This window comes from Aethalodelphis obliquidens, unplaced genomic scaffold, assembly GCF_003676395.1.
Source record: "Aethalodelphis obliquidens isolate GAN/ISIS:26980383/991018 unplaced genomic scaffold, ASM367639v1 scaffold5, whole genome shotgun sequence".
Classification (NCBI taxonomy): Eukaryota; Metazoa; Chordata; class Mammalia; order Artiodactyla; family Delphinidae; genus Aethalodelphis; species Aethalodelphis obliquidens.
In genome coordinates, this window is record NW_020837949.1 from 6,113,599 (window position 1) to 6,129,946 (window position 16,348).

At 60.0% G+C, this 16,348-nt stretch overlaps 1 protein-coding gene across 1 annotated transcript in view; it reads left to right on the plus strand.

Annotated features, from left to right (window-relative positions):
- The first annotated feature begins 2,948 nt into the window (after positions 1 to 2,948).
- Positions 2,949 to 16,348, plus strand: part of KCNH2 (potassium voltage-gated channel subfamily H member 2) — a 33,438-nt gene continuing 20,038 nt past the window's right edge. The window contains exons 1-2 of the mRNA XM_027101286.1: positions 2,949 to 3,408; positions 6,183 to 6,413. Coding sequence (XP_026957087.1) covers positions 3,333 to 3,408; positions 6,183 to 6,413 — 307 coding nt within the window. The 5' untranslated portion in view covers positions 2,949 to 3,332. The remainder of the gene's footprint in view (positions 3,409 to 6,182; positions 6,414 to 16,348) is intronic.

Sequence of the window (16,348 nt, forward strand, 5' to 3'; positions counted from 1 at the left end):
AACCCCGGTTCATTTCTGAGCACATCTTCCTTCTCACAGGCCCTGCTGTGCTGGCTAAGCCTCCCCTGGCACAGCGAGGGGCGGTCCCGCGTTCTTCCCCATGGGGTTTCTGAGGAGCCATTCCGTGAGCTGCCTTTCCTGCGCCCACCTGACTGGGACTGCTTCCTGGCCCCCTGTGATTGTCACTTGCTCTCTTGGGTCCCATTCTGGCTGCATCTTGCCTGGCCCGTCCCTCGGGGGTACACCGGCAGGGTCAGGCTTCAATCCCTTTTCACTTCCCAGGACAGGATACCTCACACTGAACAGGAGTGGAGAGTGGGGTGGGCAGGATGTTTTCCAAAGGCTTTTCTCCCCAAACTGTCTCTTTCTAGGAGCTGGGAAGTGCCTCTGGGTCTCACAGTTGGTACAGCCTCCCGCTGCCTCAGCACAGTCACATCACAGGCCACAGTCACATCACAGGCCGGGTGGGGGTAGCTCTTCCTAGGACTGATTCCTGCAAATGGCTCACTGAGCCCCAGCGGGGCCGGGGCGGGTTCTGGCGGCTCGGGTATTAAGGTTGAGCACTTTCCTCTCTCTGAGGGATCTGAGGTTAGTGGAGGTGGGGAGGGGGTGGCAGGGAGGCTTCTCTATCAGCTCCTCTGTTGCCCGTTACCTCTTGGGGGCTGGTACCTGTGGCCCCACAAAGGATGCCTTTGGGGGAGCTCATCCCCATCTCACAGTCTCTCTTGCTTGTCCCAGGCTTGGCTGTGGGAGGGGCTCCGTGAGGCTTCCTTCAGGCTCTCTCCTCAGCCTCCAGGAAGGCGGAGATCTGCATTCAGCTCTGACTTCTGAGGTGTGTGTGTGTGTGTGTGTGTGTGTGAGAGAGAGAGAGAGAGAGAGAGAGAGAGAGAGAGAGAGAGAGAGGGAGGGAATACACAGGACGAGGGCTACTCTGTGTCCAGTCTCCTCTCTGTTGGGAGGATCAGTGGTCCCTCTGATTCCTTCATCCCCCCGATGGATAAGAGCAGAGGCCTGTCCTGGGAACATGGGAACCTCAGTGTGGACAGCTGGCCAGGCTAGATGAGATGCCCCTCTCTACTGCCTCTCTTCCCATGCCCATCCTCACTGCAGGCCCCTTCTCACTCTCTCAATCCCTTGACCTGGAGGGGAAGACACCCCAGTCGTAGGTTAATCACGCTGGACTTAGTGCAGTTAAAGCAGCATCCAGGGGTGGTCCCGGGGCGGGGGAGGAGCTGGACCAGTCATCAGCTAGGTTCCTCGCAGTACCCAGACGGGTGATGTGCCTGGTGCCAGGTCACAGGGGAAGGGGAGTCTGTGCCACAGAAGGCCTGGGGCGTCTTGAAGTGTGAGTGAGGAAGCTGCCGAGGTGGAGCGGCCGAGGGGATGACTGTACAGATAAGAGCCTCTGGTCTTTTTTAGCATCAGCTGGTGGAACCACCCCCTTCTCTCCCACTGGCTGCCTCCCTGAGTCACTGCCCACCCACCAGCAAATTAAAAAGGGGTGTCATCTGCTGGCCAGTCGCCCCATCTGGCCCCAGGGTTTGGCTCTTTTTGCTCCTGGGTGGAAGGTGAAAGTCTGGGTAGGGTGGTCTCATCAAGACCTGTTCCCCTGGGCCTTTCTCTTGCCAGACTCTGCTTCCTTCTCTGCCCTTTGTTCCTCCCCTCCCCCCCACCCTGCATCCCAGGATGGTTCTCCCCGGTGACAAGACCCACCCCCTTGCTCCAAGGACAGAGGCAGCTGCAAACCCTCAGGGGCCCCCACATGGCCCCATCCATCTGGCCTGTCTCTGATCTGGGCTGCAGGGGAGGGGACCCGCGGGGGGCAGCTCAGTTGCCGACTACGCCCCACCGGCCAGCTCAGCTGTCAACACTCGCCTGCCGGCCCTGGCCGTCCTGAGGCCCCGCCTGGCTGCTCAGGCCGGGGACACTGCGCCCCGGAGACCCTCAGTCAGACCCAGGCAGGCGGTGGGCAGGCGGCAGGCAGACACCCTGCCTGCCCTTGAGCATCCTCAGGCCTCCTTGCCTAAATAAGGGAGCTGTAGCTGGAGTGAGCCAGCCGGCCGCGGGGAGGGGCCTGCGGCTAGGCCAGGGTTTTCCGAGGGGCTGGGCCGCCGCAGCGCCGCAGGGCCCCGAGTCCGCCGATTGGGCCTGCACCGCTGGCCCCGCGCAGCAGAGGGAGGGCGGGCCGTTCGCACAAGGGGATCCCCAGGCTGGAACCTCGCGTTCAGAGGCCTCTCTTTGATCCCGAGGCTAGGAGGCTGAAACTCCTGTCACAATGTCCCGCTCTGGGCAGAAGGGCCTGGAGTAACCCCAGGGAGGGCTCTGTGTGCGTGCGCGCGTGTTGGGTGGCGGGCGCCCCTGCTCTGGGTGCGTGCCCCTCCTAAATCTCACCCACCCTTATTTCAAATCTCGGTGGCCTTAGGCCCCCAGATTGTCTTGCCCTTCACATTTCTCGGGTCTCCCCTGACCCTGGGCTCGTCTTCCCAGGGCCCAGGCCTCGCCCGTGTCACCTGCAGCGGGCACTGAGCGCAAGCTGTGTGTAGGAGCCCGTGCTCGGCGCGGTGGGGGACCAGGGCATAAAGGACCGGCCCTCTCCCTTCAAGTCAGGTCCCTCGGTCCTTCCAGCGGGGAGGGGGGGGAGGCGGGGCGGGGGCGGAATCCCCAGGCTCCTCCTTGGCCGCCTCAAAGCCGGCCGTCGCACCTGTCCTCACGGTTCCCCTACCTAAGGGCCCCTTCCCCCTCTTGGGGCGCGCGAGTCCCGGGGGCTCCTGGGCTGAGCGAGGGGCTGGGGTCGGGGGAGCCCTCGGCTCGGCTCAGCCAATGGGAAGGGCGGGCGCGCGGCTTGTGTGGGGGGAGAGGGCGGCGCTGCGGGCGCGCGGCGGGCGGGAGGGAGCCGGGAGGCGGGGGCCGGAGCCCGAGGGGCGCGCGCCGCGTTAACCCTTCCGCGGCCGGGCCGAGCAGCAGGCGCAGCCCCAGCCGCTGGCGCCGGAGCGGCTGTCGGCGCAGCGGGCGGGAGCCGGGAGCCCGGCGCTCGGGCAGGCGGAGCGCAGCGCGGAGACGCGGCGGAGGGGGGCCCGCGGCTCGGCTGGGGCCGGCAGACAGGTGTGCGGGCGGCCGGGCGGCCCGAGCTCAGGCAGCTCCAGGCCGGGCCCACGGTCCGGAGCCGGCGCCGAGCGGAGACCCCGCGCCCGCACCCCAGTCCGGGCCCCGCCCGTGCTCTGCCTGGCCGCGGGGTGCGGGGACCACGGCCGGGCCGGGCCACCGGAAGCCTGTGTTGGGCCGGGCCGGGCCGGGGTGGGTGGGGGTCCGCCCGGCCCGCCCATGGGCTCAGGATGCCGGTGCGGAGGGGCCACGTCGCGCCGCAGAACACCTTCCTGGACACCATCATCCGCAAGTTTGAGGGCCAGAGTGAGTGGGGGAGGGGGCCGGCGGGGAGGGGGCTCTGGGGGCGGGCCGAGCTCTCCAGAGTGTGAATGGGGGGGCGTGCCCGGGCCGTGTGCGTCCTGCTAGTGAGTCTACGGGGGCTGGTGACCCCAAGGCGCTGGCCAGGGGTCGCGGGGTCAAGGCTTGGTGCTGGGTGCCGTGGGCTTGGGGCCAAGGGGCCTGGTGTTGGGGAGCGCAGCAGGAAGCTCAGCTTAGGTTTCCGGGGTCGGGGAGTGTGTGTATGTGACAACCTGAGTGTGCAGGGAAGGGAGGTGGGATGGGAGTGTGCAGGTATCCTTAACTCTGGGTGCCTGGATGTGTGAATGGGGCTGTGTGGACGCAAGAAGGGGAGAATGTATCTGGCCCAAACTGTGGGCCCCGAAGAGTACCGTGCATGTGCCCGTCCAGACTGTGTTGCCGGAGACTGAAAGCCAAGTATGTAGGGTCAGTGCCTAACACGCTCTTTGGTGTGTGTGGGGTGTCTGTGTGTCATCCATGCCTTTGACCCTGCACGGGCGGTGGGGAGGTATCTTTGACAAGGCTGGGAACTGTGGGCCCTGGGGTGAGAGGGAGCCAGGGCTGAAGCTGGCCTTTGGGGGCCTAACAGTCTCCAGGCGATGACCCTATGTTGTTGCTTTTCCTGTCCTGAGCCCCTTTATGGGGACTACAGCAGCCCTAATGCTGGCCTGGTAGGGGAGCCTTCCAGAAGTGTCCCAGGCTAGGTGAATGTTCTGTGTGTGGGTATTTGCACCCTCCTGGCATGCGTGTTTGTCCCCAAGGCTGCATGTGCCCTGGTGGGTGTGACTGCCAAGGGCTCTGGGAGGGGGTGACATTCCTTGCCCATGACCCTGTGAGCACAGGACAACGTGTGCTTGTGACCGTGGTGGGGGAAGGGAGGGGTCAGTGCGCTGGGCAGCATTGTCTGAAGCAGAGGAACAGGGTGATCCTGAGGGGGAGGAGACTGCGGTGGTGGAGGGCAGTGAGGCCGGGGCTTTCACTCCCACAGGCTCGGGGAGGCTCTGTAGGCTGGAGGCTGGGGGCCTGCCTCTGGCCCCACCTTGCCACTGACTGCTGCGTGACCTTGAGTGACTCTCTTCCGAATCTGGGAAGGAGGGGGCGGCCAGAGGGGCCTTTCAGGTCCCTTCTGTCTCGCCTATTCTAGGAGCTCAGGGAAGGAGGCGGGGTGGTGGGGGGGTGGCAGGGGTGGGGCCTGCCTTCGAAGAAACTCACTCTCCTCTCCAGGCCTGGGAGCGGGGCCCAGGTGGTTTTTCCTCTCTGAAGATGGTGCGTACGTGGCTGGTATGTGGCTGCTACGAGGGACCGCCTCGGGCCCAGTCAGGAGTCTTTTCCTGTGACAGGGAGCCCTGCCTGTGGGGCTGATGGCTGCCTGAGAGTTCTGGGGGGCCTGGGGAACTGACCTAAAGATGACCCAACTTCAAAAAAGTAATTTCCTGGAGGCCAGGGTAAGGGAGGGGAAGGCAGGACGAGGCCAGATCCTGGTGCAGCAGCCTGGGCCTTGCACATGTGATTGCCCAGGGCTGCAGCCCGAGGGCTATGCCCACTAGGAAGGGGGAGGGCAGCGTTCCGACTGCTACCCAAAGCCCCAGCAGGAAAGGCCAAAGTGGCCGGAAACTTCTGTGTTTATAAAAACCTCTATCCTCAGAGCATCTCTCCTGACACAAGCTGGGGCTGCCGCCCGCCTGCTGCTCACCCACCAGCCTGGCTCTTGGGGCATGTGTGGAGGGAACGAGCCAAGTCTAGCTGCAGTGGGTCCACTGGGGCCTCCCCTTGAGGGGGCCGAACTGAGGAAGGCCTCACATCCCTGGAGAGCCGCTTTCATGGGTCTGTTTACAAGTGGGCCCCTCTCTCAGGCCAGGCTGGGCTCCAGGTGTTGCCAGGGTTTGGAGCTGCAGGTCCCTCTCCTTGCTCCCTATGACCTTGGGCCTCCGCCAGTGCCCCGCTTATTCCTCACCAGCTGCCAGGCCTAGGTTCGAAAGCGGGCTCTACCTTTTACAAGCTGCAAGATGAGGGCAAGAACTTCTTCTGAGTCTCAGTTTCTTCATCTACAAAACGAGGATAACGATGGGGTTGTCAGAGTATTAAATGAGAGAAAGGATCGTAGGTGCTCACGTGGTACTTCTTCCCTCATCCTCTTTGACGCGCCCACTCCCCAGCTCCTGACTGCCCTTGGAGGGGTCGCAGAAGTCCTAGGAAGTACTGACCTGGCAGGGTCCACAGATACTTGGGGCAGTGATTTCCTAGGGGTCCCCGGGGTAAGGAGTGCCCAGGGAGCGCCCCCCAGTCTAGAGAGCGGGGGTCAGGAAGAGAAGCCGGAGCGGTGCAAAGGGAATGGCAAAGGCTGGCCGCCATCTCTGGCCCTTCTCAGGCTCCCTCTCCAGGCCCAGTGTTTATCCCTCCGCCGCGGCTGCTGACACGCGTTGCTGACACCCGCCCAAGGCTGGCCTCGGCCTCGGGCGCGGAGGGGGCGGCGGGCCGCTGGCAGTCCGCCCGGGGGAAGCCACGCAGCCAGCCCGCGGGCCGGGCGGGGGAGGGGGCGCGCCGCCGGGCCGGGCCGGCCAAAGCACCTGTGTCGGGGCACAGCTGCGTTCGTCCCCTGCTGGGGACCCCAGGCCCGCTGTGCTTCCTGGGGCGGGGAGTCCCCGGGCGGGCAACTGTGTAGGACAAGAGAAGGCGGGGAAGGGCTGGGAACCCTGGGGGCAGGGGTCCCGCTCACGTGCCTGCTTATCCCCGCCCCCCAGGCCGCAAGTTCATCATCGCCAACGCTCGGGTGGAGAACTGCGCTGTCATCTACTGCAACGACGGCTTCTGCGAGCTGTGCGGCTACTCGCGGGCCGAGGTGATGCAGCGACCGTGCACCTGCGACTTCCTGCACGGGCCGCGCACGCAGCGCCGTGCCGCCGCGCAGATCGCGCAGGCCCTGCTGGGCGCGGAGGAGCGCAAAGTGGAGATCGCCTTCTACCGGAAAGATGGTAGGCGCGGGCTGGGGCGGGGCGGGGCGGGGCGGGGCCGAAAGGCCGGGGGTGGGGTCGGGGTCGGTGGGGTGGGGGCGGCCGGCGATTGGCCGGAGCCCCGGCCTGTTGCAGGGGGGCGTGACCTCAGCAGGGACCTATGGGGTGCGCCAGGTGGGAGGCGCGGGCTGGATATTGGCTCTCTTTATCCCGAGCACTCTGGTGGGGTGGTTTACGGGGTGCCCAAGGGGCTGCTTGGTTGTGGTCTGCAGTCTCTGGTTCCTTCCTCCCTGGGCAGATGTGGGCACGTTGAGCTAGGTGGGTTGGAGTTTGACGGCAGCACCGGGATGGCAGGTGCGTGCATGGATGGAGGTAATGGAAGTCCAGGCCGGTGGCTGGGCGCCGACCTCCGCCCACAAGGCCTCTAGCTACCCTCGCCTCTGCCAGGTGACTGACTGGTCTGGGGAGTCGTCGCTGAGGGCGAGGCGGGGAAGGGCTGCAGGACTCTGGCTGGCTCTCTGCCGCCCCTCTCCTGCCCCCTCTCTCTTCTGCTCTTCAGCTGCACCTGGCGGGAGGTGTGTGCCTCTCCCCACAACCTCAGTTCCCTTTGTCCCATCTTTTGAGCGCCCCGCCCGCCACCCCTTCCTGCGCCAGGTGTCTGCTCAGCCACCGCCTCCCCGCCCAGCTGCGCTGTCTTCCGGCGAGCGGATAAACAGAGCCATGGGCGGGGCTGCTCCCACACCGCCCCTGCCCTGGTGGGGTGGCCTTTGCTCAGGGAGGGCAGTGCCGCAGGGCTTGGGGGGACCTGCAGGTATCAGAAGGCTGGGGAGGGGGCTCTGGAAGGTGCCGCAGGGCTGCCCATCGGTGCCCGAACCCTGTCGCTCACCAGTGTGTATCTGATGGGCATTTACCGAACCCCTGTGAGCCACGTGCAGCAAGGTCTTGGAGATGGAGCAGTGCTCAAGACAGAGGAGGTTCCTGCCCACAGCAAGCTTACCTGCTGTAGACAGCGCTCTCTGTCTCTTCCTGGGGGCAGTGAGCCAGCAGCCCCCGTGTGCCTCTGGCCCTGTCCCTTGGAACCTCCCCTGTATGCTATGCTCAGGGTTGGCTGCAAAGGATTACATGCCCTGATGACCCTGCTTTTGCAGGGGTGCCCAGCTGTGAGATCCCTGGACAGAATCAGAGTTGGGGACAGTCACTGGGGACCTGTGGAAGAGGGTTTGCTCACAGCAAATGGGCCTCTGGCTGGGAGATTAGATGCAAACTCTGAAGGCAGGGCCTCCTTTCTGGTTCTTCACTGATATCTCCCCAGAACCTTCATCAGAGCAGATGTGCTTTTATATCTGCCTGGCTATCTAGTACTAGCTAATATCAGTGGGCGCCTTCTATGCGCTGGACACTGGGCCGAATGTTTCACTTGCATCATCTCATGGAATCTTCACAACAACCCTGGGAGGTAGATACTATTTTTTCTGCATTTTGTGGTTGAGGAAACTGAAGTTCAGGAAAATTAAGAAACTTTTGTAGAGAGCGCAGAGCTGGGAATGGAACCCTGTCTGTCCGATCAGAGCCCTGTCCAGTCTGCTCTGCTGTCATGTATTAAAAAGGAGGCAAAATGGTTGCAGGTATGTCTCTAAACCGCACGTTACTTTACGTGCACTTTTATTTTGAAAGTTCGCAAACCATTGGTGTCATGAGAAGAATGTGAATACACATGTCCTGGGTTCAGGTCTAACACCAGAAATTCTGTGATGCGGATCAAGTTGGTTACTGCCTTGAGCCCGTTTCTACTTCTGGGATAGTGTGCCCGCCGGACCCCTCGGCGGCAGGGGCCCGGGTGATTCTGTCTTCCCTGTAGTGTGTGTGAGGAGCTGCCCTCCCTCCTTCCTGCCCCAGGCTGGCTCCTTTGGGAGAGGATGGCCATGGGACCCCTTCTGCAGAGGTGCTCTCATGGAATCTTGGTGACCTTGAAGGTCACTTAATCCAGCCCACTCAAATTACAGATGGAAAAACTGAGAAGCAGAGGTCAAGTTACCAGCGAATCAGTGGAGGGAGTGTGGGACTAGAACCCAGGCCTCCCACCCAAGTTCAATCTCCTTCCCCACCCCAGGTTACTGCTCCAAATGGTGCTGTGACCCAGAAGGTCCTATGCCAGCCATCTCAGCCTGCCCCCTTCTCTGCTCTCACCTAGTTTCCATGGGGATCAGGTGTCTCCTGGTGGCCAGCAGGCTGGCCTTGGCCCTCAGGTTATGTGGGCCGCTACTTGTCCTGGCACTTGAGGCCTCGGGTGCAGACAGATTTCCTCTGCCTCCCCTCCCTCTCCCTCTGCTCAGTCCCTTGGGCAGATCTCTGTGCCTGACCCGGGCGGGGTGTGTGTGTGTGTGTGTGTGTGTGTGTGTGTGTGTGTAGATGTGAGGAAGCCCAATGCCACCTCTTGGCCACGGCAGAGCAGGTCCCTGGGCTTTAGCCCCAGGGAGGTGGGTGGCTGGGAAGGAGGCGGGGCCTTTTGCTGGCAGGCACCACTGTGGACAGCTGTGCTGTGTCGGTGCCTCTAGCCTAGCTCTGTGCAGCCTCAGGGCCTGGAGCCAGACAGCCCCATTATTTAGCTGCTGGGACTGCTGGGAGGTGGGGAGGCCAGACTGGGGGGTGTGGGCTGGAGGGAGAGACGCGAGGTGCCAGGCCCTCACTGGCCCTGTGTCCGTGCTCCTTCAGGTCAGGCCTGGGATTAAGGTGCAGCTGGGATCAGGGCCCCGCAGCCTGGGGCCGGCAGTGGCGGCACCCCTTGGGGCTCTGGGCTGTGCCTCGGCAGGAAGAGATGCTGGTGCACGCCTGCATTCCCACGTTGCCCCGGGGAGGCTTCGGGCCCTTCCACCATGGCTTCTCCTCACACGCTCCCCTCCTCTTCCAGGCCTCGGGAGGTCCCCTGCCCTCTGGCCCTCGTGTTCTCTCTGCTCTTTGTTCCCACCTCTCTGCCCTGCCCCTGCCATGCTCAGCGGCCGCCTGTGCCCGTGGTCTCTGCTTCAAGCCTCCCTGCCGGCTCTGTCCCCCGCGGTCTGCATCTCCCTCTCCCTGCAGCTGTCTTCTTCCCCCGCTTCAGTACCCCCAAGCCTTCCTCCCTGCCTCTCTCCCTCTGCCCCGGTGGCCCCCGCCTCTCTGGGCTCCATCTCCAAGTCTCTGTCTGGCTCCCCGTACCTCTGCCTGTCCTGGCCTGGTCTCCATGTCCCTGTGTCCCTGGGAGCCTGTGTGTGGGTGGGGATGGGGGTGTCTCTAGAGAAGAGTCTGTTGGCTTCTCCACTCCAGCTGCAGGCCGGTTGTCATGGTAACAGGGTCAGAGGGCCCCCCCGCTGCAACAGCTGAGCTGTGGGCTGGGGGAGGGGTGGGGACAGAGGGCCAGCGTGCTCCCCAGAGCCCATGGGGAGCCAGAGCCCCAGAGGTGACCCCACACCCACTGGTCTGTGGTCCCCAGACTCGGACCTCAGCCTCCCAGGTGCTTGCGCAGGTACTCCTGGCACCAGTGACTCTCCACACACCCCAGGCCATTTCACTGCCTCCTCCCTGGTCGCTGAAATCTGACTCTGCACTGTGACCCTCCCACACCACCGCCTTCTCCATCATGGCCCCAAGCTCAGACATCCACTCCTCCCCTCCCAGTCCTGTCCCCTCCAAGCTGTGATCCTCAGGTCCCCAGGCCCCCATCAGGCAGGGTGGCTGCTGCAGGAGCCCTTGGGTATTTTAAGGCTGGCAGGCAGGTCAAATGGAGCCTGGTACCTGCGTGTGCTCTGTGTCCTGAGATGGAGCAGGCCGGGGTGAGCCCCGGAGGAGTGAGGTTAGACACAGGCAGCACTTTACTTAGGGGCAGTGGGGAAGCCATCGAGGGGCCCCTCCACCTCGGGCCTTCTGGTCAGGAGTCCGGCAGGTGCGCACACCTGCACCATGGTGGCCAGGAGCAGGGCTCGGGGGCTGCGTCCGAGCCCAGCCTTGCCTTCGCTCCGTGGCTCCAGGGAGGGCAGCTGAGCCGGAGCAGGGTGCCCTGGCCTGCATGGGGGCTTCCTGTCCCAGCCCCACCCTGGGGGCCGGGCGGGCCTGCCAGGACCGAGGGTGTGGGCCGCTCCTGGGCTTCTCTGGGGTCTGGAGAGTGTCGGGCGGGTGGCTCCTCTGTGTTGTGTCTGCCGTAGCCCCTGAGAGGAGCTATGTAAATATTTGTGCAGAGGCATCTGGGATGGGAGCAGATTTTGACAGTGGCCTCGGGCTTGGGGAGGGGGGCCGTGGGCAGCAGGAGGGCCAGCATGGGGGTGTGAGACCGGGTGAGCCTCAGCCTCTTTTCTGCCCAGTGGTGGCTTCCAGGGTGGTGGGACTTCAAGGGGTCCAGGAAAGTCCTTTCACGATTAAACATCTTCCCCGAGGGTGCTTGAAATGCCTCTATTTGGGAACCTTTAGCTTGGGTGGAGAACGAACCTTTTTCTTTAAAAAGACATTCTCAAAAAAAAAAAAAAAAAAAAGACATTCTCTTCTCATCACTCCTCCCCTGTAAGCAGGGAGGAGTGTGGAAATAGCTCGCCCTCAGTGTGAAGGAGTTTCACAGAATCATTCCTCCCTGACATGGGGAGGGGCCCATGGGGTCAGGGCCAGAAGAGGGGGCACAGAGGGACACCTGGGACAGGTGATGAGTGTGGGAGAGGCTCTGGATGAACCGCTGTCCCCCTAAAGTCCCTTCCTGTCCTTAGTCCAGGGGCGCATAAAGATCTCCACGCTGTGCACTGTGGTTGGCCTTGAACGGACTTCTTTCCGTTTTGGTCGCGTGTGTACTGGAGTAGAAGCACCTTGAGGGCTGGGCAGCGTCTTCTCTTTAACCCACCATCTCCCTCACGTACAGTTCTGGGCAAGGCTGCCGTGTCTGACTCCCCCACTAGATTGGAAGCTCTGGGAGGGTAGACAGCGGCCTGCTTTGTTCTCTGTTGTATCTCTGTGTCTGTTGCATAGTGGGAGCTCAGTTCATGCTCCCGCTGAATGAAGGACTGAATGAATGTGGTGGGCAGTGTGCTGTGTTGCAGAAACCCTATACCAGGAGTCAGAGCCTTGGGAGCAATTTCTGGTTTAGTTATAGACTTGCTGTGTGACCTTGGACAAATCACTTCCCATCTCTGGGCCTCGGTCTCTCCCTCTGTGAAAAGCCTTAGAATAATAGAATGCCAGGGCTGGGAGGGGTCTTAGAGGATGGGGAGGCTATTGGGGCCAGAGGAAGATGGCCTGAGGTGGCCACTGAGAGAGCTGCAAGTCTTCCACCCCTGCCGTGTGGGGGACATTGTGGGGTACAGGGAAGGCATCTGGGGATTCTCAGCCTTCCTGCCTCATAGATGGACGGAGGAGGGCTGGATGGGGGAGCAGAGCTGGAGGAGGGGGTGGTGGCAGCTGCACTCATTGGCACCCTCACTGTTGTGACTGCACTTTTTTTTATTTTGTGGTATGCGGGCCTCTCACTGTTGTGGCCTCTCCCGTTGCGGAGCACAGCCTTCGGATGCAGAGGCTCAGCGGCCATGGCTCACGGGCCCAGCCGCTCCGCGGCATGTGGGATCCTCCCGGACTGGGGCACGAATCCGTGTCCCCTGCATCGGCAGGCGGACTCTCAACCACTGCGCCACCAGGGAAGCCCTTTTTTTTTTTTTTTTGGCTGTGTTGGGTCTTTTTCACTTTGCGCGGGCTTCTCATTGTGGTGGCTTCTCTTTGTTGTGGAGCTCGGGCTCCAGGTGCTCCGGCTTCAGTAATTGTAGCGCGTGGGCTCGGTATTTGCGGCATGAGGGCTCAGTAGTTGTGGCTCGCGGGCTGTAGAGCGCAGGCTCAGTAGTTGTGACGCACGGGCTTAGTTGCTCCGCGGCATGTGGGATCTTCCCAGGGCTTGAACCCGTGTCCCCTGCATTGGCAGGCGGATTCTTAACCACTGTGCCACCAGGGAAGTCCCTGTGACTGCACTTATAGTTTGCAAGCTGGGACGCATGCTTTGTGGCAGGTGGTCCTTAGATGGGGCCTCCTCGCCATCATTTTACAGGTGCCGAACTCACGGGGTCTTAGCCAGCTGGCAGGTACCTGAGTGGGAACTCCAGTCCAGTTTTCCTCTTTCCACTAGAGTCCTGCCCAACACGGAACACCACTGCACAGGCTGTCTTGCCCCAGAGGGCCCTTTGGGGTCATGATGGGCTCAGAGCCCCAGGAAATTTGGCTTTTAGCTTGGGTTCCCAGAGCTGCAGTTCCTCATTTGCTAAGAGGGATCAAAACACCTGTCCTCCCGCGTACTGCTGGGAGAGGTTCGGCAGATAAGAGGGTAGGTGCAAAGCAGTGTCGGGTGCCGAGGCTCTTGGCCTTCTACTCGCCATCAGGCAGGGCGTCACCCACGTGGCTGCAGGTTCTAGTCAACCAAGGAAGTGAGCTGACCAAGGGTCTCAGCGTCCCTGTTCCCTACGGCCACCACCCTGTGCCCTGCTCCGCCCCGGCCTGCCTCTCCGCCTCTCTCCACGGGCTTCTGCTGGGCCAGCTCCCGCTTCTTCCACAAATCATAGAAACCAGGGGTGTTTGTGTTACGGGTTTCTTCTTTCTCTCTCATTGGTTTTTCTCCTTTTCCTTTTTTCTCACTCCTCAGTCCCGTTACCCTCCCCTTAGGCAGCCATTCAAATGTACTTCCTGTGAATGTGTTGCTTGCATATGTTCTTGCAAAACGTGTGTTTTGTCTGACTGCATATGGGTTTAATTTATGTAAATGATATGTGCTATATATTGTATTCTGGTGTTCACTTTTGTTGCACAGGAGTCCGCCTTTAAGTCCAGCCAGCTTGTTCCTTGGTCTTGAGCCTATAGCTCCGTGTTCTCTGGTGTGCTCCCCCGTCGTTTTACCTGTCCACTCTCCTGGGGAGGGCCCTCCAGGTTGTCTCTATAAGTGATGCTGCGGTGAACGTCCTCATGCCTGGCCCCTTTTGGACTCATGTGAGGATGTCTTTGGGATTTTCCCCCAGGGGTGGAACTGCTGGATCACAGGGTATGTGGACACTTAATTCAACCAAGTACTGTCCGGCTGTGCCTGAGCAGGGCTGCATCTGTTGCCACCCTCCTGAGCAGAGCACGGGATTCCCCTGCAATCCTACCACACGTGGCCTTACCCACCTTTCTCATTTTTGCAAGTTTAATAGGTGGAAGTGATATCTTTCTGCTTTAATCTGCATTTCTTTGATTTCATGCGAGTCCGAACATCGTGTAGGCAGCCGTTCAGGTTTCTTTCCCGTGAATTCCGTGCTCATATCCTTTGCTCACTTTTCGATGAAGCTGCTGTCTTTCGTTCTTGTTGATCTGCAAGAGTGGCTTATTGATTCTAGAAACACAAATGCATACAGTTAAATAACCATTGTGTATGCTGGATACTAATCCCCGTTGAATCAAGAGTTCGTAAATATCTGTAAATATATTCGTAAATATCAGTCGTCTGTCAAATTTATCCAACAAAAATTCTTAATTTTGATACAAACAAATACATGGCTTTTTAGCTTTCTTCATGCTTTTGAAGTTTTGTTTAAGAAATCCTTCACTGTCCTGAGGTTGCAGAGGTCTACATTTTCTTCTGTTACCTTAATTGTTTTACCTTTCTCAGTTGGGTCTTTAATCCATCCTGACCCTGCCTTTGTCTTGGTGTCAAACAGGGATCAAGGTGTGTTTTTTTCTGTTTACTGAACCAATTTTCCCAACACATCTAGTAAACAGCCTGTTCTTCTCCGTTGACTTGTGGGGCTACTGTACCACTGGTTAATTCGCCATATATCCATGCGTCTGTCTTGGAGCTCTCTGTTCTGTTCCAACTATTTGTCTGTTCCTGCATCAAAACCATATTAAAAATATACGGTAGTTAGTATGTCTTAGTATCTGGAAAGGCAAATCTTCCCTCTCTGCTCTTCTTTTGAAAGGTTGACATACATATTTGTGGACCTCTCTTCTCCTTCGCAAACTCTAGAGAAGGTTTATCAAGTTCCTGGGAAGAAAAACCCCACCAGAATCTTGACTGGAACTAGATTGGTTTTATGGGTTAATTTGGGGAGAATTGACATCTTTCTAATATTTGTCCCATCTGAGAGTCTATAGCGTCTCTCCGTTTATCAGATGGTTTCTGCATCCTTTATTAGTTTAAGGTTTTCTTTTTTCTCCCCCGTAGAGACCTTGTGCATTCTTGGTCACTTCCTAGACACTTCATAGTTTTTTTTTTTTTTTGGCCATGCCATGCGGCATGTGGGATCTTAGTTTCCCGACCAGGGACTGAACCTGTGCCCCCTGCATTGGGAGTATGGAGTCTTAACCACTGGACCACCAGGGAAGTCCCCACTTCATAGTGTTTGTTGCTATTATGAAAGAGATCTTATTTATTTATTTAATTTTATTTTATTTTTTTGCGGTACGCGGGCCTCTCACTGTTGTGGCGTCTCCCGCTGCGAAGCACAGGCTCCGGACGTGCAGGCTCAGCGGCCATGGCTCACGGGCCCAGCCGCTCCGCGGCATGTGGGATCTTCCCGGACCGGGGCACGAACCCGCGTCCCCTGCATCGGCAGGCGGACTCTCAACCACTGCGCCACCAGGGAAGCCCGAAGGAGATCTTATTTCTGACTACCTACTCTAATAGCCTTCTGCTGGTGGAGAGGGGGCTGATCTTGTATCTGGCAGCCTCACTGGATGAAGTCTCTCATGAGCTAGTTCTAATTGTTTATCTGTTGATTTTATTGGTTCTCTAGGGAGATGATCCTATCATCTGTGAATAACGCTGGTTTTCTCTGTGTATGTTTGGGTCATTGCCATATGCGTTGACGTTGGAACGTTCCATCTGCCTTTTCAGCAGGCTTTCACATGCACTTGTATTTATTTGCTGGAGTCCTGTGAGGTGGGTGAGTCAGGGAGGGATTGCAAGTTTCGGATTAATGATTGAGAAGCTGCGGCCGACTGGGTGACCGATGGGACAGGCCCTCTGGGGTACTCCGGGAGCCAAGGTGGGAGCGGCACTTGCGGGGCCCTGGAGGAGGGCAGGGACCCCCACTGTCCCCTAGCGGACCTCGGCCCTTTGTGCCCTTGCTGCCCGTGGCCGGCTGTGTGAGGGTCACAGAGAAGAGGGCTGGTAGGGGTCTGAGGCTCAGAGATACCCCAGCCCCCTTGCCCGGATTCCTGGGCCGTCAGCCTCCGTGTTCCGTGCTGTTGACTAGATTGAATAGTGCTTCAGCAGAAGATGCCACCTCATTCCTCTGAGGGTTCTGACTGCTGTCCAGACTCAGGGTGGGTTTGCAATGGGCCAATCCTGTCCTGAAAGGGTAGTCAGTCAGTGCCCCTGGATCTAAAGGGAGCTTAAAGCGTGGGGAGATGGCCCTGTCCCCATCTGCCATCGGGGCAGGTCCCTGCCCCAGTCCATGATCGACTGGACACCTGTTCACCCAGTTTGTCCCGTGAAGCCAGCCCAACGCTGGCCTCAGGCCTCCGGCTCTGGGCAGAGGGAGGAAGCTCCCCCGGAAGCCAGTGTACAGTTAGCTCTCTCATTAGGAGCCAGTGTTAGAGGAGTTTTCAGCGAGAGACGTCCCTGTGGCCAGAAAATCTTTGTAGAGCGGGTCCTTCGGGGGCCTAGAGGGACGGGAGGAGTTGGAAGGAAGCGGGGTGGGGCCGTGGGGAGTGGGAGGGCCTGTGAAGCTGGGGTGCACTGGAGGGGGCACTGGGGCCAGCCTGCGTGTCCGGGGATGGGAGGCTAAGTGTGGAGGCCTCAGGGAGGTGGGGAGTGCGACGGTGCCGTAAGGGAAGCTTTCCCCGAATAAACATGGCCTCGTTTCACCTTCCCGGGGCTGTGACTCCCAGTGTACGGACTGTGAGGCTGCAGCCCCGAAGGAGGTCGAGTAGGGCTGAGCCCCAGGGCTTTTCTAGAAAGAGCTCTTCTCCCGAGGCCATCACAGTGGCCC